This window comes from Struthio camelus, chromosome 24 (assembly GCF_040807025.1).
Source record: "Struthio camelus isolate bStrCam1 chromosome 24, bStrCam1.hap1, whole genome shotgun sequence".
Classification (NCBI taxonomy): Eukaryota; Metazoa; Chordata; class Aves; order Struthioniformes; family Struthionidae; genus Struthio; species Struthio camelus.
The window spans coordinates 7,542,606-7,561,822 of NC_090965.1; the positions used below are offsets into that span (position 1 = coordinate 7,542,606).

General features: G+C 44.1%; 1 protein-coding gene and 1 long non-coding RNA gene across 4 annotated transcripts; one reads left to right on the forward strand and one right to left on the reverse strand.

The window, feature by feature from the left end:
- Positions 1–86: 86 nt before the first annotated feature.
- LOC138062146 (uncharacterized) lies at positions 87–2,539 on the forward strand. 2 transcript variants are annotated; one of them, XR_011136239.1, is made up of 4 exons: positions 87–277; positions 1,009–1,131; positions 1,204–1,332; positions 1,629–2,539. It is a non-coding gene; the product is annotated as an uncharacterized lncRNA (long non-coding RNA). The 2 variants fall into 2 exon arrangements; XR_011136240.1 differs by lacking the exon at positions 1,204–1,332.
- A 4,585-nt stretch (positions 2,540–7,124) lies between these two features.
- PM20D1 (peptidase M20 domain containing 1) lies at positions 7,125–19,034 on the reverse strand. Of its 2 annotated transcripts, none has more exons than XM_068918607.1 (13): positions 18,736–19,034; positions 17,956–18,042; positions 17,129–17,361; positions 16,257–16,343; positions 15,331–15,464; positions 14,762–14,881; positions 13,892–13,967; positions 13,574–13,635; positions 13,246–13,324; positions 12,012–12,083; positions 10,497–10,665; positions 9,692–9,791; positions 7,125–8,862 (listed from the first exon to the last, which is right to left on the reverse strand). In XM_068918607.1, exons 1-13 carry the CDS (start codon positions 18,950–18,952, stop codon positions 8,733–8,735), a joined length of 1,566 nt encoding a protein of 521 aa, XP_068774708.1. In that variant the 5' UTR covers positions 18,953–19,034; the 3' UTR covers positions 7,125–8,732. The 2 variants fall into 2 exon arrangements, with proteins under 2 accessions (XP_068774708.1, XP_068774709.1); XM_068918608.1 differs by having other exon boundaries at positions 7,125–9,460; positions 18,736–18,984.
- Positions 19,035–19,217: the final 183 nt, after the last annotated feature.

Here is a 19,217-nt window from a genome sequence, read left to right on the forward strand (position 1 = left end):
CCGCCAATAGCGGCCCGGGCGCGGGCGCCGTGCGGCGCCGCCGTTGGAGGGGCGCGCGTGGCGTCACGGCCGGCCCCGCCCCCGCCGCAGGGGGCGGGGGAAAGTCACGTGCGGCGGCGCCGAACCGAGGGCGCCGGCGGGCAGCGCGCTGCGGCCCGGCCGGGCCGCGGCTCCAGGCGAGCAGCCGGGGCGCTCTTCGAGCCTTGGCTCGGTCGGTCGGTCCGCGCCTCTGGCTTTGCAGGGGAAAGGAAGGTGCCGACGTGGTGGGAGCAAGCTCGTGAGTCTCCTACTTCCTTTTTTTTCCTGCTGTAACTCGAGCCTCAGCTTTGCTGTTCCTAGAAAGCGCCTCACCTTGTGCCCGGTGCAGCATCTCCAAACATCTCTGCCAAGAAAATCGTCTTCCCTTCACCTAGGGAGAGGGTTTTCATGAATCACAGAGGAGGCTGGTAGCGGTCAATGATAATGGGTTTCACACACACCTGGGCATTAAGTTACTATCAGGAAAGACAGCGGTAACACGAGGATAACCCGGGAAGAGGGCAGAACCATCACGGCAGGCGAGGGGTGACGGGTCCCTTTTCTGTGCTTTGTGAGCGCAGGACGTGCCCGGCCGCTGGCTGCCTAACGCTGCTCACAGCAAAGCTGGGGATGCCTCTCCTCACCCTTCCCATTTTGTTCTGGGATAACCGTGTTGTGCAGAGGCGTTGCTGCCGCTGTATCCACACGTATACTGATATATCTGTATCAACATGACTCCGCCTGGTATACAGCGCCTCTAAACCTGGCAAAACAGCCTCCATACCAAGGGTGTAGAGTCACAAAATGCTTCATCCAACCCAACTGCAGACTGGAAAGAAAAAGTCCCACTACCTCCTCTAATCCCACCTTTGTGTTTCTGCCTCTTTCTTTGTGATGCTTCTTGTGATTGTGTGATCATGTTGGGAACTGGATCGAGTTACTGCTACAACTGAAAACTGATTCATCAAAATCTGATCGATTTTCATCCAGGCGGTTGGTTTCCTGTTAGTGCAAGAAGATGGGAGGAGTGGAAATGCACAGAGGGGAAGACTATTTCCAGCAGTAGCTCTTGCTTACGTCAGCTTAAAATGATTGTGAAACAGCAACCTAAAGGTATTTTATCATTTTAACTCTCTAACTCTAAATAAGCACAGCTTTCTGGTACAGATTTCGCTCTCACCGCAGGATCTGTACGTTGCCTATCGCATCGGGACCGAGGCCCAGGAACACTAACACAGTACAAACAGTACGTGCTGGCTTTCAGGCCTCTGGGCCAGACTCAGTGGCTTCTCTGAAGCCGTTCAGCAAAGAAGGGTAGGAATATTATCACATGTACTCTCTCCTCCTCCTCCTGTTTATGCTAAGCCACCCCATAACTAATGTATATGTAAAAAGCAGTAACTTCTGCAAGGGAGGTCAGTACCTCTGCAGTTACAGTGCTACTCTGCAGGATTCTGTCTTTCTTAATGAAACCAACTTTTCTGATTCACATTTCCCTTTTATTTCCTTTTTTCTTCTCTCTCTCTCTCTCTCTCTCTTTTTTTTTTTTAATGCAAATGGAACTTTTGACCAGTTGTTGTTTTTCCTTCCTGCCTTTCCTTTCCTCCCAGGAAATGGTCAACAGCAAGTGATTACTCAGACTGATTACGTGATCCCCAGCTCCATGCCCTGGAGACAGGTCTTGAACCAGTAACAGCCTCCGTGACACAAGCATGTGTGTGAGGGGAAGAGGGAGGGCCACACAGGAACTGCACTCCCCCACAGATACACTGAGTCAAGTATGACTAAAACTGCTGACTTCATTTCTTAAAATAAGGAAACGAAGGTAGGCACGGTCAATGGCAGCAAGAGAGCCGTTGTGATTCAGACCCCTCTAGTGATGTGTGCTGTGCTACTTAATTCCTTTCTCCTTATAAAATCTAAAATTTGAACATGAGGAATTTTGTTTCCTGAAATATTTGTTGCTTTGGAAGGAAAGGGTGACCAACACACTGAAAAGCAGGACAACATATACATATGTTTAAAGCAGCCTGGAGTTAGATCCGATAAAACCACTTAGGTTTTCTAACTTTCTCAGTCCCAACAACCTTTGCAAAAATTCTCTCCTAAGAAAGCTCAGTTTCTGGAGCAGATCAGAAGAGTGCCACCTACGCTATCTAGCAATAACTGGCAATGTGTACTGGATTTTGTACCTATCTGGTGTTACACAGACGACTTGAACCCAATATTTCAAAGGATGATGAGCATTTGCAGTCATTTAACTAATTCTCATGGCCTCCTGCTGTGACACAGGCAAAGAAACATATAGGAAAACTGAGGCACACACAGACAATGTCTTAGCTAAAGCTGTAGCACAGCTCCACACTCAAGCTGGGAGGGGAACCCAGCAGTCAGTCCCAAATCCTGCCTCCAACCTTAGCTTCCGTCTTCCTTTCTCCAAATAAACCTGCGCTTTTAAGCACTATTTCCGCCTTTATCTTTCCTTCCTGATTTGGAAAATCCATATTCCCCCCCCCCCCCCCGGCAACCACAACACACACCAAAATGTGACCTTGTTGATTAACAGTCCAGCCAGCTGCACGCTCAGGAAGTGGAAGCACGAAGACAAAAGCCGCCTGAGACAAGAAAACAGAAATAGATAAAATCCCCACCAGCTACGCTGACACACAGACATCAGAAAGGCAGAGGATGAAAGGGCAGGAAATGGGTTTCCAGTTGTAGGGTAGCAGGTACCAATGGCAACAAAATGCTCAGGAAGAACAGAATTTACCACTGAGCTACGCTAGATCACGGAACGTTGTGCCCATGTGTTTTACAGCAGCCACACGACTTTAGCACTACGAAGCTATCACACAGCACAGTCCAGTTCTGGGTGAGGACCTAGTAATGGCCTATGAGGCCAAATGTATATGGAATAAAGGCAGCTGAATTTTCCCTTTTCACAGACAGCAGAGATTCAGAAAGATGAAGTGATTTGGCCAAAGTCACTCAAAAAAACTAACACAGAATTTGAGTGTCCTGAGAAGTCCAGACCCTTTGCTCCCTGCTGTAACTCCACAGCTGCCTGCCCTCTCTGTGTCTAAATGCTGACCTGACTGGAGTCCTAGTTGCCTTTGACCATGGATTCTGAGGGGACCTAGTTCTTAAAGTTCTTGTAACCAGGAATCTCCGCAGACAAACTCAATGACTGATCAGGGTATGGATAGTGGCTTACCCCTACAGATATCAGTCCAAAGCAAAAGCAGTTTATGAAGGCAGGCAACAACGTCAGAAGCTGACCCCATTGTGGTCCTAGTCCGGGAGAAGAAATGCAGATCCCAGAAGTTCTATTTTAGCAGCCCTGGAAGCAAACAAAACCATCACCATCCCACCTGTCACCTACATGCTGTATCTGCTGCGACAAACACAGGTCAGTGTCACTCAGGTACGTCCCCTAGGGCTTTCTGCCACGTGAGAGCATCTGGCAGAGGAAGGCTGAAGGGCCCTGGCTTCCTGTGATCCAGGAGGCCAGTGGTTCCTATGTCCGCAGCGCTGACCCAGCGGCAGCGAGGCCACCTGTCATGTTGGGACTGAGGACATGCCTCACATTTCTGCCTTGTTCTGGATATACCCTCTAAATTCATTTATATATTTATATTCAGAAATCAGGCTGAAGAAATGACTAACACCATGAGGCAGGGCAGAGACCAATACTAAAAAAATTATAAATGAGAATCATCTCTTAACTTCCCTCTTTTTCCCATTCTGTGAGGTTCCTGTCACTTCACAAAATCCCAAAGATGACACTGGATTAACCTTCTGTGGTGCACAAATGTAAATAGCCAGAACTATATTAATAATGTTTACAAATCCAAATGTACTAGGAAGAATAAAAATGCTCCGTGGCAAATAATTGTCCACCTGGGATAGGCTTCACGGCTTGGATGTTGCTTCTTATATCCCACTGCCCAGGCCTTGGCCAACTCATAGGTAAATCCATCAGTGATGAAGAGCATTTACTCTTTCTTCCCCACCCCCTGCATTAACTACCCTTCGATGTGGTCATTTTCCTTCCTGCTGAGAACTGACTGCAGCTTCCTTTGGGACCCACCATCACAGCTCTTACATCAGCCAGAGTGATCTCTACTGAGAGAAGCAGGTCACTCCCTTCCCCACCATGCTGAGCTCTTTATCTCTGCCGCCCCTGCTACCCCGGGAAGCTATGGAACCGGAAACCAGAGCCAAGCCTCCTGCACTGCAACTCAGATCACGTATGGCCTTTGCTGTGTTGTTCAAGCAACAGCAACAACAAAATTCCCTGGGCAGCACTTCTGAATGCCTCTAGGCCTTACTATGGGCGTTGAGAGATGCTGACATGTACTATCAGTTCTGCACTAGAGACCTCACAGGTCATGGCAGCACGGTTTCTCTAAAGGGTTATGGTAGGAGCCTGACTTTGGGGACTAAAGAGACAAAGTATGTCTGTAAAAATTCCAGAGCACTGGCAACCTCTGCAGGGGAGCTGCTCACGAGGACTGAATGCATTGGCAAGAATCTGTGCAAGGTTCCACCTCATAACAGCACATAGTACTTCAGGTCATGACTGAGAGTCACAGGTGAGGAGCGCTTCTCTTGAATGGCAAAGGGTACGGCAAGCTATGACTGAGAGGCCTCCGAGTTACTCAAGGGACGTCTTGCTCCGTGGCACTGAGACGAGGGCTCAGCGGCACTGGCTCAGTCGAGTGTGGAAGATGCGACAACACCTGCTTGAGAAAATGAACTTCACCAGCTCCATGAAATACCAAACAAAGCAGCAGAAGAGGAGCCAAGAACGTAAGTGTCAAATGCAAGGCGGCAGGAAACAACTTTGTAAACACCTTGTTCCTGCATTCTCCTCCAGCTCTGTGCCTGAACTCTCCGCGGTCACTGGGGGCTCAAAATAAACTCAGCCCTTTTCAACAGAGGCCAGCAACAGAGCTTTCTTTAGAAAATGCAGGTGTGGAATGTGACCTTTTCTTCATAGTGTTGCAGGCCTGTATGACCCTACATCAGCTGGTGTGCTAGCTAACAGGCTGTCCTGGCTGGACAACCACAGACATATTACTTTGAGTAACTTTGTCAGAAGAATAGCAGCTTTGTAGACTTGGCTACAAAGAAGGGGAAAAAGGAAGCTGCTATGCATGTAACTCAGGAACATGGTAACATACTGGAACTGGGCTGATGCAAACAGCATTAAAAACCCCTATTAGATATAACACCAAGCTGCACATCTTCAGAGCAGAAAAATCAGGCTTTTTTTCTCTGATGAATCAGAGGCAATTGGTCTATGTGACCAGAGTATACTGGCTCATTACAAAAAATAATAAACCAGAGCTATCATTCTGTTTTTTCATGATGTACTTATCACCAAAAAGTTACTCATGCAATGCAAAGTTTTACATGATCTTAGCAAAGAAGGCCAGTGCATCATCCTTACACAGCAATTTACATGTTGACACAAAGATTTCACATACTACTCAAGGTGAGAAACATTTTATGAGAACATATAATGAGAAAGGTAGTATGGGGTGGAGAAGAAACTGCACTGTCAGGTGTGCAAGAATCAGATCACCAGGCAACCCTTCAGAATTGTGCCAGATAAGCACAACGTGGCAGCTTATATGATAAAACAAGAGAGAATACGAAGGGCAAAGCTGCTGTAGGTACAAAGCATACATCATTATTAGAAAAGACTGGGAAAAAATGGGGAGAGCTGGGGAAATGTGCTTTTCACCATTGGAACCTGCAGGCTAAGGGCTGTTTAAAGTACCTCTGTTCAGAGGCTTCAGGTTGCAATAAAGCTCTGTTGATTACTCACTCACTGCAGAGGCACACTGCATGATTTCAGCTCTAGCTGATGAGTAGCACTTAATGAAGCTCTGCAACAAGCCGCAGCAGCGAAACCCCATGGCACACGTTTGCACAGTACTTGCCAAAACCAGCCCTGCCTTGCCAGTGCTGTTTGTCCTTCACTTTCCCTTCAGCAACAAAATGAATCTTCAAATGAATCTCCTTTCAAGAAATAATCCTTGCAAAAAACAGATGAGTGTTTCTTGATCAGGAATAGGAGATTACAAAATATAAAGGATGCTTTCTGTCTTTAGGCCTCTTTTGCTGTTACAACAGACCACGAATCCCTCCTTCTGCACCCCAGCAGTCTTCGCTGCACAGCAGCATGACCCAAGTCCAGTTCCAGTTAGGGTTTTTGCAACATGCCCACATCCCACAGAATCACAGACTGGTTGAGGTTGAAAGGGGCCTCTGGAGATCATCATTACTCCCTCCTCTGAGGGTGCTGCTGGCCCTCTTTGCTGGTCATGTTCAACTTGCTGTCCACCAGGACCTCCAGGTCCTTTTCTGCTTTCCAGCCAGTCGGTCCCCACCCGTATGGGGTTATTCCTCCCCAGGTGCAGGACTTTGCGCTTCCCTTTTTGAACTTCATGGGACTCCTGCTGGCCTATTTCTCCAGCCTGCTGAGGTCCCTCTGAATGGTAGCACAATTGTTTGGTGTATCAACCACTCCTCCCAATCTTGTATCATCTACAAACTTGCTGAGGGTGCTCTCTGTCCCATCATCCAGGTCATTAATGAAGATGTTAAACAGCATTGGCCCCATACAGTCAAAGTCAAAGTGAAGGCTTTAAAGCCTCAATCAAGCCTTTATAGAGACTTGCGAGAGGAAAAATTTCCTCCACCTTCCACTCATGGGGCTGTGTTTTTAATACGTGCTGTACCTTGACATACCATTTTTGTTGCATCTGCAACAGGAGTTTGAAAGAGGAATGACACCTCTGTGAAAGAGCTGTAGACACGCAGCTAAACAGATTAATGATGCTAGGACACACAGACTGAATGCAATAAAAGGTAAAAGATGCAAACTATTTACTACCCAGTAATGCATAAAGGGAATTAGTTAATTTTGTGTCGAAAGGAGAGGACAGGGAGGGTGCAGCATTAAAGTAGGCTGGAAAATATGTGGATTTGTTTTGATGGAAACTTTACAACTTGCTCTAGTGGAGAACCAGGTGTGGAAATGATTTCACTGCAATTATACAGTTACATTAAAAGACTAAATAATAATCAGAAGAGAGTCTGCATTCCTTTTTTATTAGATGAAAATTATGATCTGTTTTCAACTATTTAGTAACTTGATACAGTTTTAGCCCATTGGCTGTACTGATAAAATCAGAGTGCAAATAAATACAGAATGGTGAAAGGAAAGAATAGAAATCACAGTTCCATCACTCTTTTTCAAGATACATTTCGGGGTATTTCATGTACATTTCAGTACATTTATAGCGTGAGTATAGATAAGAATAACCACCCACGCCACTGTGTAATTCAAGCTCCGAAAAAGAAACAAGCATCTCTGCAACAATGCAACAGGAGGATACTTGGCTGGTTCCTATAGCACAGAGTCCGCACATCAGTGCGACAAAGTGGTTTTCACCCTGCCTGTACTTTGGCTAACATCTGATTCTTAATTCCTTCCTTGTTTAATTAATAACAGTATCTGCAACTAAAGAGATTATCTAGGCCAAAAGAAGAATGCTCTACCCTTCAGTGCTAACAAGTTAGGCATGCTCGTGCAAGAAGAGCAAGACGAGATGAAAGAGAGTCAACATCAATGGCCTGTCCACATTAGGATTCCCAAAGAGCTAAATCAAGACTGAAGTGCTAGAGTAAAGTGAAAAGTGCTAGTGAGGCAATGAAGGAACAGAGAAGGCTCCCTGCTCCCACTGAACTGGAATAAACAGAAGGGCTTCCACCATCTTTCAAAATCAAGTTCTCAAAGGAAAAAAAAGAGAAACATATACTACAGAGAAATTGATTCAGCACAAAGAAAATATATATGATACTGATTTATTTTCTTATTTAAAGCTGCAGTTCCTTAGTCTGACACCCAGCTGCACAACATATTCTGCGCCTTACCAAAGAAAGAGGGGGGGAAAAAGTCACTAAAAAGATAGGGAAAAAGTTAACAGCAAAGATTTAGCGCCTCTGAAATCAGGGCGGCATCAGTTAAAGCAGCATAATTAGAATTTCTGCAGTTCAGTATTTTAAACCGGAGTTAGGAATCAGTGCACGAATGGGAGAATTAGCAGTACCTATATAACACTGACATGGGTTGAGAGCACCACCTGGGAAAGAAGCCTATAGAAAGCAGCAGTGCAACAGACTCTTAGCACAATTCTACGCAATTACATCAAACCAGCACCATGTTATGAACTTTTCCACACAAGCCTTTGACAGACACATCCCTTGTGAAAAATCAATTATCTGTACAGGAGGAGTTTGTGAAAAGTGCACATAGGGGGATTAGCTCTTTTACAGATGGATGAGCAACTGCAAATTATAGCTTAGATTTCTAAGTGACTACCAATTTCAGAGGCTTAAGGATTTAAAGGAAGTGCGGAAAAATGTAGTATCATCAGATTACTGCCTGCATGAGAGTAGGGAGGCACAGCAGTCGGGGTTATTTGTTGTGTTTTGTCCAGGTGTCTATCACTTTTGGGCAAACCATGTATCTGCCTAAAGCAGCAACCAGCAAATTTTTCCATCTGTATGTAAACCACAATTTGCAGTGATAAAAATCCAGACACAGCTCAATATGCAACACACAACCGCATCATATGGCCAGATTCCTTTCCCTCCCCCCAAGTCTACCTCTGTGGCTGTTCCTCTCAGGTTTTGTCTCACAGCTCATGGGAGTTTGAGTGAGGCTCCGGAAGCTTGTCAATATCACAGTTCTTAATCAGCTGAAAGAGAAACTCGACCTGTTTTTCATAAACCTCAACAGAGATTCTCTCGTTCAACCCATGGATCCTGGTAGAAAGAGAAGAACAGTTTTCATTCCAGTATGCATTTATGTGTTTGTGACCCACCTGCTATTTGCCTGCTCAACTCATAAAGCAATATGCAACATAAAAAGACCACAATATATGCCAGATACTGCACTCTAACCATGCAGGACAACCGAAATAATTTACCACTTCTAAGGCTCCAAGCACAGTGACTAAGCCCACAGAACACGAGGAAAAGAACAATCGGTATTCCACTTCTCTGCCCAGTTCTTGGCCATTTTGCCCTGTACAGTTACCAGAGCACGCCACTCCTGTTATCATCTGCACCTCAATAAAATAACAAATCTATGGCATAGAAAATACGCAAAAAATCTCCTTGCATGGGAACGTTCTTCTTTATCATTTTACCCTAGGAAACCTAACCTCCAGCAGTAAGGAGCTAATGAACTGGGAGTGGCACGTGTGCCAAACATAGGGATAAATCTCTGAAACAAGACCAAACACCAGAACAATACCTTTCAAACTGCAGCACTATATATAGCATCCAGCCAGCCTTATATTATTGTATGAATTCTGCTGTACTATTGGATGGGGACACCTGAATGAAGTCTTGTCTGCATCTGAAGTAAAGAAGAATAAGGACTAAGGCTCTCCCAATGTAATTATCATCCTCTATTTGTGCAGCACCCAAATCTGCAGGAAATGGGTGGCCTAAGAGAATGTGAGGCAACAACAATGCCATGCCAAGGTATACAAGGTTGGGTTTCCTTCTCCCGCTTAACGCATATCAATTTTCTCTTTCTCTAGTTTCCACCCCAAACAGCTGCCCCCATGCAGATAGAATACAGTACCTGGGAAGATCATCTGATCTCAAGAGCACTGGGTTAAATCGATAAATGGCATTTGTGACGTTAGTGAAATGCCTGCTGTCTGTGTTTCCAACACATGTGCCTGGAAAACAAACCTCAGTTTTACTTTGCATGAGAGCAGCAAATTAATGAACCACACATTCCCCAGGAGAAACAAAAGGCATCTGATAACAGTTTTACATGACCCCTACCTACACCAAAAGCCGAATCATTGAAAACAGTCTATTGCTGCATCCTGAAAGAAGAAAATTCTCTCTTCAGTAACAAGAGGAACTGAACATACAGTTCAACCATTCTAAGGACAGCCATGATACCTAGCGCCCACATAAGCTTAAGCTTGCAATCCAACAAACTGTACAGAACTAGCAAGGAACTGTTAGCAAGGGAAGGGCCTGGCATCATAAGGAACAGTTCAGAAGAGCAGAAATGGCTTTGCCAGTTAAGAAAACAATAAAAGAAGAGCTAAAGCAAGAAGACCTCCTCCTCCCTCACAATTCCTTTCTTCCTTGAAGAGATCCCTTTGTATGTGCAGAGTCCAATTTAAGGCTCATTGTTTCTGCCAGTTTCCTGTTTGCTTTTTTACTTCCACTACTAAAAAACAACATTAAAAAGTTTAAAACAGCAAGACAGGGAACCAAATAGAAAAGGAAAAAACAGCTGTTTCCAGTAGTTAACAGCTGGGGTGGAGAAATACACAGAAAATGGAAACAAAGCAATGGGAGGGGGAAGGGAGGAAGAAGGGTGGAAGTTGGAAAGGAAACAATAATCATCATGTGCTTGCTGTTACCTGGGACCACACTGTCAACATTTGGGAAAGTATCCAGAATGGTTCTTTGAAAAACATGGACTCCAAATGTCTGGTCATCCCAAGGACTGATGGGGAGTGGGTCAAAGGCCTCTACTATATCAATCTTCACTCTGTCATCAGCAATAGTGTTTCTAACTGTCTCTAGCACCTACGGGTTAACCACAAAGTTTAAATAAGCAAAAGAAATGAGAGCATGTCCTTTGTAGATGCTCGCGTATGATCCAGTTTCCAGAAAATGTTTGTCAGTGAACTGCCAATTGTGGCTCCAAATACAGATGCATATTTAGGATTGGAACTGACTGACAATCTGTCTTCCTCTTACTCACTGGATGGCTGGTATTAAAGCTAATATTTTTTTCCAGTGCAAATCAGATGCATATCACTGTCTCAAGGTCTTCCTGAACTGCTTCAGCCCTGAAAGTCATGTAGCTGCTGCTACACCTGGTAGCTGGGTCATCCAAGTAAACAGAAAAAGCTCCCAGAAAGATAAACTTTCATCAGAGGTTTAGGAAGGGAAGATATTGTTTACTGATAATGTATCACAGCTGTCCTTCACTGGACAGGCCTGTCATACCTACTCAATTACACAAGACAGTCTCATTCTCACAGGCCACAAGCTTTAACACTTCCATTCCGTAGTTGCATATGACCCACATGCTCTTCAGCACAAGAATGACTTCTGAAGTCTGCTTGCTGTAACTGCAGGGCATGCTTCCAAATTCAGTTTGCTTCTTACTCTGTTCCATATTCAGAAGATATTTGAAATTTAAACAGAGTTTCTAAGAAGGCTGCGCTGAATAAATTCTATTCCAACTGTAAACAAATCAACCTTGCTCGCTTGCACTGCGCTCCTCATAACAATAGCCAGTATAGATACCCAGTATTAAAGCAAATCACCCACCCAAATATGATGAATTACCCTAGCCCTAGCTACAAACCCAGGTAAAGAAAAGGCCATAACAAACAATGCACTTGGTCACAAACACAGCTTATCTGACATTTTTTGCTCCTCCTCTGAAATGAAGTACAACCTGCATAAAGGCGCAGTTCCCAAATATTCTCCCTCCACTGCTTGTTTAAATATGGAGAGAGAAGACAAGAGCTTTCTGACAGAACAGACCTGCTGCCACAGGGGCTAAGTTAATCTCAAATGGCCAAGCGTCATTTTGCTCAGGAAAGGATGGAGAATAAAGCAGCATCTGGAAGCAGGGAGGCGCCCAGCCTTGAATACAGGTGCCGTGTACCTACACAAGCCATTCACAAAAAGAAAGCAGATGATTTTTGTACTGTCTCACGCATCTCATGCATCTTCTGTGGGAATCTTTAGTAGAACACACCTCAACAGCTTGACTGACAATATGCATAAAGCTACAGAAAAAATTAAAACTGAGGGAAGCTTGCTTCCAGTCAGTCACTAGTCATCTGTTTCAAAGGTACAGACAAGTAAGTTACTCAAGAGGAGAGCAAAACAGTAACTGACTGAGCAGACAGTACCTCACTGGCCGTTTCTGCAGAGTGGATCCGGAAGTTTGCAGTTGCTTTTGCAAAAGATGGGACGACGTTTATCTAGAAAAAAGGATCAAAACTTAAAAGAAAGTTAAAAACATATTAAAATGCCAACTGCCAACGCAGAAACTGCTCAGACAACTCCAGCCCTCATAGCCTAAGGCTTCATTTTGTTCTCACTAAAATAAATATAATAATCTCCTTCCATACTCTGTTCAAATACTGTATCTCATTTATAATGCATATAATTATACAAGGAAATATTGCTTCAACAAAAAGGAAGTTACCTGCTATAGAGAAGTTTTCTTCTTGATAAACTCTTTCCCTTCAGAAACTTTATTTTGAGAAACTTGATAAAGTTTGGTTTTTTAAACAATATTTTATCTGATGTGTCCAAAAATGTACTTTATTACTGTCATATTCTTTTTCCCCAAGAATGAAACATGTACGACACTTAACAAATGATGTTAGTGAAGGCATACTCATTCTGCAGGAAAGAGTTATCTGTATCTTTGTAAGACTTACAAAAGTTACCATCTTTTAAAAAACAAAAGAAACCAGGGTGTCACTTCTCTCCTGGCCACTCGGTGTCACTGTTCAGCCACTGTAACTTGCGTTCTTGTCCAGCGACGCTTTTCAGTAACGATTTTTTTCTCAGGGAAACACAGAATAGCCTGTTTATTTTCCAGGCCTACAGTATTTTTGGATAGCTGCTTCTCTTTATTAGGGCAAGACCTGGCTGTACCAGCCAGAACCTGTTATTTCTCAGCCCAAGGTGCATGCTAAGCCTACTACAATGACGGTAAGCGTCAGGTGTGTCCTCACAAAAGCAAGGCTCCGCCTGAGCCTTGCTCAGTGTTTATGACTGTGACATGGTTTCAGCTATTGTCAACAATACTTTGCAGAGTAATACAGAAAATGTTCTATTTTGTCCATTTTCTATTTTGTTTACAGAGATCTGTGTGGCATGTACCAGTTATTTCAGAAATGAAGTAATTTTTAATTGTAGCTAAACACAAGCCACATTTGAAATAAAAGTGATACTGGTAGTAAGGGCACACAGGGTCTCAGACCAAGGCCAGTACTGATCTTATCTCTGGATGTAAATAGGTGAAAACTGAATGTCATTCAGAATATCTGGCACACTGGAGGAATCATCTTCCTACAACATTGTTTCAAATTGTGTCATTATGCCACATGGAAAAAAGCAAAATGAAGCTACCTTGACTCCTGCATTAAACATTGTGACTGCTGTAGTAGTTCGAATCAAGGCATTGGTGGAAGGTTTCCAGGAAAGAATTCTCAAAAAAAAGAAAAATCATTTTTCAATAAGTTTAATATCTGTAAAACACAAGAACCACAATTACATGGGCATTAAGCTGAATGAAGGCCTAGTCAATTAACAAAGCACTTGCTAACCATAAAGCGCTGACTTTGTCTGAACTACGAAGTGTGATGACTGATTTCCTTGAAAAACTAGAAATGGCTAGTGGTCTTCATCTTTTAAGGGTGAGAAGCTAGGAATGCTTAGGAAGGATATATTTTCTTACCTGCTGACAACAGGTGAAAACAGCCACAGATTGGTCATGATGAGATTGAGAGGAAAACTGAACTAAATGGAAGAAACAAAACCACAAATCACTAAGTTCCTAGCTTTCAAGGTGACAGCGTAGTCATTTTGCTATGGCTGAAACAAGGCCAACAGGAACACTTGCTTGCATGGCAAAATGCCAGCTAAATACTTCTCCTTTCCAGCAAATTATTTCAACAGGAAATAAATCCGTAACTATGCTCTATGTTCACATGCTGGGTTACTCTTCACTTATTAATATGAAAATATGTGAGTGGAATTATAGTTCTTTCCTCACCTCAGATGCAAGGTGCTCCATAGTCATGAGTTCTGGCCCATAGCCAAACAGGTTGGGCATGGGATTCTGCTCCAGTCTGCAGCAAGGCAAACGCACATTTGAAATTTAAAAAAATAAAATCATTGGCTAATGTTGCTCCAGAAGACTGATGGGAATTTGATTCCTGAATGTGACCATGTATTTCAGATGCAACCACACTTTTCTCTCCTGGCAATTAAAACCGTGAGCACAGCTTCACTACAGATTTCTGATCATTCCAGTCACATCCAAAGATTTTCTTTCAGGAACAGGTGAAAAAGTGCAAAAGCCTGACTTACAGCAGATACACAGAAATCTAGAAAAATAGTACACCAACTTCTGTCGTATCTGTCCCCTTTAAGTTCTTCTAAAATAGATATTTATTAGACAGCTTGATATCTACACAGACAGGTAACAAGAAGACGTACCCAGCTTTAGCATGCAACATCCTGGCACTGCATCATGTTTATTTGCTTGGATAATTATTAGCTGTAGGTAGCGGATATATGCAAGAATAAATACCGTGGACATTTTGTAACCCAGACAAAGCGATCCCTATTGCTACCAAGTAAATTAGGATAGATACGATGATGTAGTACTTGTCAGGGTTATAAGGACTCAACAGATACTAGGAATAGCTGAAATGAAAAGAAGCTCCAGACATTCGGCAATTTTCCCTCTGTTGGGGACTGCGTTTCTGCACTTCTAAGTGAGCTACAAGCTTCAGCTTCAAACACATAATGGGAATTCACAAAACACTCTTAATGTAAGGACTAAAAAAGCTAATCGCGTATCAGTGACTTCTGAGATTGCTTGACTATCTTAGACGTAAGATGACAGGGAAGCCCTCACCTGGACATTGCTGCTGCAAGAATGCCAATGCTCGTCTCCTTAGGAGGAAAGGATGAATGTCCTGGCTCCTTTTCCACAGTGAAGTTCAGTGTTATTGAACCCTTTTCTGTGATACCTATTCTGACCAACCATAAATAAATGAATGAATTAATGCAACTCCAAAGACACACGTACAGACTATAGGTAAAAGGAACTACTCTGCTCATTTTTAATATATAAAACACTGTAGAACCAACAAAAACAACACATCTTTAACACAGTCTTTAAACCCTTGGAGCACTAATGTCTTGGCTTTTTCTCCAGTGAGCAGACTCCATAGCATAGAATTAACACGCCTGCACTGGCTAAGTGGAACACTCTGCCTTTGTCAGCATAGCTGCGACGGACAGCAAGCAGACTCTGGAGGTCCTCTGCTTACGCTTCGCGCCGCTGCCGTAGCTTTAGCAATGCTAACACTCCTGCATGCCTTGAAAACATATTTTGTTGATATTAGCAAGATCATTTCTGAGAAATTACTAACTGAAAATGGATCGCTTTCATCACAGTTAATTCTGTACCCTCTTACTTACAGAGCTACTGGCTTCTTCACTCCTGCAACGACACCATCTAGGATAACGCTTCCCTCATCTAATAAGAAGGAGAGTTTCACTCCTCTAGCTTCCAACAGAGCTGCAATCTTCTTTCCTCCCTTTTGACCAAACACCTGTGAGAATCCAAGCAGAAGAACTGGCCAGGTTAAGCCACACCATCAGCAAGAACACTGGAAAACACCTTGCTGTTGACAGCGCCAGCGCACTGTCATGCAGAGAATGCAAGAAATCCCATAATGAACAGCTAGAGAATAACCTGTCATCAGAAGGTTCTTTCTAGCAAAATCCAGTGGTCACTGCTAATGGCCTAGAAGCAGATGAATTTACATCCACATTGAGAGATGTTCTCATCCATGAAAGTCAATGAATCTTGTTTTGAATCCTGCCAATTCTTGGACATAGATTAATTCCTCATCTTTAAAGAGGTATTCATTTTCACTATAAACAATTCTTTGTCTTTTTATTATAAAGATGACTAAACAAAACCACCTTGTCCGTCTGTACCACTTATTAGCGGCTATACCCATACAGAAATAGGACTTTTTTGTTAGCTTTTCCTGACCATTTGGAACAACCAAGTAAATCTTAGGTTAGATTTTCATGTTTTCTTTGTGCTCCAGAATAGGACTCCTGCTACACCTTCCATACCTGGAAACAGAAAAAAAATTCTACATAACACTCCATGGTGTTCTTTCCTCTTTGTTCATTAAATCGAATTCTTGGTCAATGTCACTTAAAGCCAATCAATATGTAACTATGACATGGGTCTGACACAGTATCTATCCATGTAACTGTAAGAAACACATGAGGGACTTTCTAGATAAACAGTGTTTAAAAAATAAGCCTTGTTGCGTACTTGGACAATGCAGAAAACAGGCTGTTCTGATGAAATGAAAGAAAAATACCTCTTCATCATGTCCAATGCCAACATAGAAAGATCTGCGGGGTCTGTAGTTTCTTCTGAGCAGAAATTCTAGAGCTTGCAGAATACCCTGCGGAAAAAAGCAGAATATATTCTACTATTCTCATGCGTCAGTAAGGAGAATAAAACAATGTAAAAGAAATATGACGTATTCAGAGCCCTTAAGGAGACTCTGTTCCGTTCACAGCTGAGCTTTTATTTCCACAAGCCCTACTGACGATACTCACATTTTCTGGAAATCACGCTGCCATAGTCCCGACCAACGCCACTAAAGACTTAGCGTGCTATACAGTATCAGCCTACATACAAAAGATACAGTATGGGCTTGTTCTTGCAACTGGGAAAGTCACTGACAAACTGCATAGGAAGCATGATGGGAGTTATAATTATTCAAGGAATTTACTGTTCCTTTAAACTATCTAAACTACACGCAGTTTGACTCTGACTTGAGCTATCAAATCCATTTAATGAGCAGTATCTTTTGCACAAAAAGAAGATATAAAAACACAAGAATGAGAAATCCAATCTGTGCTCTAAAGTCTATCCCTGAATTCAAAGACAGCACTCGACATAAAATGTAAATATGGCAAGTATATCTGCATCAATAAAGACATTATTTTCTGTAGCTTGTATGAGCTTTGTCTCCTTCAGTAATAAAAGACCACTCCCATTTCACCTCTAGGAAAAGTTAGGTGAACGCTGCAAGTCTTAGGAACTTATCATTAACATACTGCATTTAAAGAGAGGCACGAGAGCCAATATGCAAATCTCAAGAGAATAGATTCCTCCACTCTGTCTTTTTCTCAGACTTTGTATCTCTCTGAAAGAGAAGAACCAATTACCAAGAAGACATACTATAGCTGAGTTTTTGTTATCCAGTGTTCCTCGTCCATAGATGAAACCTTCACGTTCAGCAGCTGAGAAAGGAGGGACTTCCCAGCCTTCTGGGGTAGCAGGCACAACATCCATGTGTGCAAGCAACATATAGGGCATCATTTCAGGGTTGGAACCCTGAACAGTGAAGAGATGGCTATACGTTCCAACGATTTCATGTTGAATGAACTTTGAAGAAAATACAGCAGGAAAGACTGTTAAGAAAACAAAAAACACATGTAAGAAAAATTAACAGTAATTTCCAATTTTATCACTATATACGCCACAGCATAGTTATCTATTTAACCTCAGTAAGAGCACTGTGAATAAGAGCGATCACAACAATTTTTTTCAGGAAGCAGATATGCAGCTCTGCTCTTGCAGCTCTACCAATCCATCTCAGTTTTTATTTAAGACTTTCCTAAGCAAAAATGGGAACTGTTGTTCACAGCACTGCAGCTGTTTTGCAGGTAGCAATGATAGGGCTGCCAAAAGAAAAGGCTCAAGCAGGGCTGATCTTCCTCTTCTGCCCTTTTTTTAATGGTGAGGTCACTTAACTCCCTCAGAGACCAAAAAACATCGTTGCAAAAAGACATCTGAATCTGCTCTGCTCTAGCTTTGGCCATCGCTACTCTCAGCTACGTTGCTGCAGAGGTGACCTATAGATGCCATTTCTGCCCATCTTTCTTGAAGAAAAACAAAATAAAACTCTATTCCACTATAGTCAAGAACCACACATTCTGCTCAATTTGTTTATTAAAGTATCATCGAGCAGCAGAGATAGTTAAGAATTAAAGTTGAGTTAATACCTTCCCGAATATAACTCCCAAATTCTACCAGGGCAGTTGTATTTAAGTCCTCTGGAGATACGGAAACAGTGGGGATTCTAACAGCACCTTCGATAAAACACAGAACGGAAATCATTCAGCAGTGAAACCACTCAAACAATATTCAAATTGCATTTCAAAAGGAAAAAGTAAAGTGAATGTTTTCCGGGCTTTAAAGATTCTTTTCACAGGACAGCAAGCGGTACCCGTGTCAAAAAGTCTGAAGCACTTCAGCTGAACTGCGTGCGCTCTGCATACCTGTTCAAGACATTTTTCTAGACACTCTCACTTCATTTTTCATCCTGAAGTGTTAAATGATAATATTAGGAATGCCACTGCCCAGAAGCGGCTGTATTTTGCTAGGGTGGACTAAGTCCACGCTGTCATATTCTGAACAGGTAACTCAGCGGGGAGCTCGAGTTCCATTTTCAGCCATAAAGGCCTGACGGTGGCAGGAGGATCGTCACCGCACACTGCCCAGCCCGTTGTGCTGCATGAGCAGCCAGATGTTCCACTCAACACCCAAATTAACGTATCCGTTGCACACTTGCATTTTCCCCATTAAAAAAAAAAAAAGTATTTAAGCAGAATTCGCTGGGTAACGAATCTTCCAGATGCAGAAAGCACGAGGTCGAGGCCGACGCCACCCCCTGCCCCGCCAGGCTCTCCACAAGCCGCCAACCCTCAGGTAACCGCCGCCTCCCCCCCCTCGGCCCCGGCGGCGGGGGGGGGGAGGGTGTCAGTCAGGGCGGGCCCCGTCACCTCGCAGCGCCTCCCGCAGCTCCAGCCGCTCGCGGGCGCTGAAGGCGGCGGCGGCGGCGGCCCGGCGCGGCCAGAGGCGCGGGATGGCCGGGGAGCGCAGGCCGTAGGCGCGGAGCAGCACGGCGGCCAGCAGAGCCAGCACCGCCCCGCACAGCGCCAGGCCCGCGGCCCAGGACGCCACCCGCCGCCGCCGCTGCCACCACCCGCCGTCCGCCATCGCGGGCGGACTTCGGCCGTCGCCTCAGCCCCGCTGAGGGGCGCGACGGGCGTGGCCGCCCGCCAATCGCCGCCCTCCCCTCCGTAGCATGGCTGGCCAACGGGGGAGGGGGAGGGTTGGCCACGCCCTCCGGAGCAAGGCATTGTGGGAGTTGTAGTCCTGCGCTGCGGCGGGGGGGACATGGCGGAGGCCAGGTGTGAGGGAGGGGAAGAGGTCGAGCGTCAGGACGCCTGGGTTCGTTCCCGGCGAGGAAACCCGATATAAC

What these genes read in the sequence shown, in the direction of transcription:
- PM20D1 (XM_068918607.1), bottom strand. Translation starts at nt 18,952, where the DNA reads ATGGCGGACGGCGGGTGGTGGCAGCGGCGGCGGCGGGTGGCGTCCTGG. An exon ending in GCATTGGACATGATGAAGAG is followed by an intron (nt 15,465 to 16,256) that starts GTATTTTTCTTT and finishes GGATTCTCACAG; the next exon opens with GTGTTTGGTCAAAAGGGAGG. An exon ending in TGTTGACAGTGTGGTCCCAG is followed by an intron (nt 9,792 to 10,496) that starts GTAACAGCAAGC and finishes TTTGTTTTCCAG; the next exon opens with GCACATGTGTTGGAAACACA.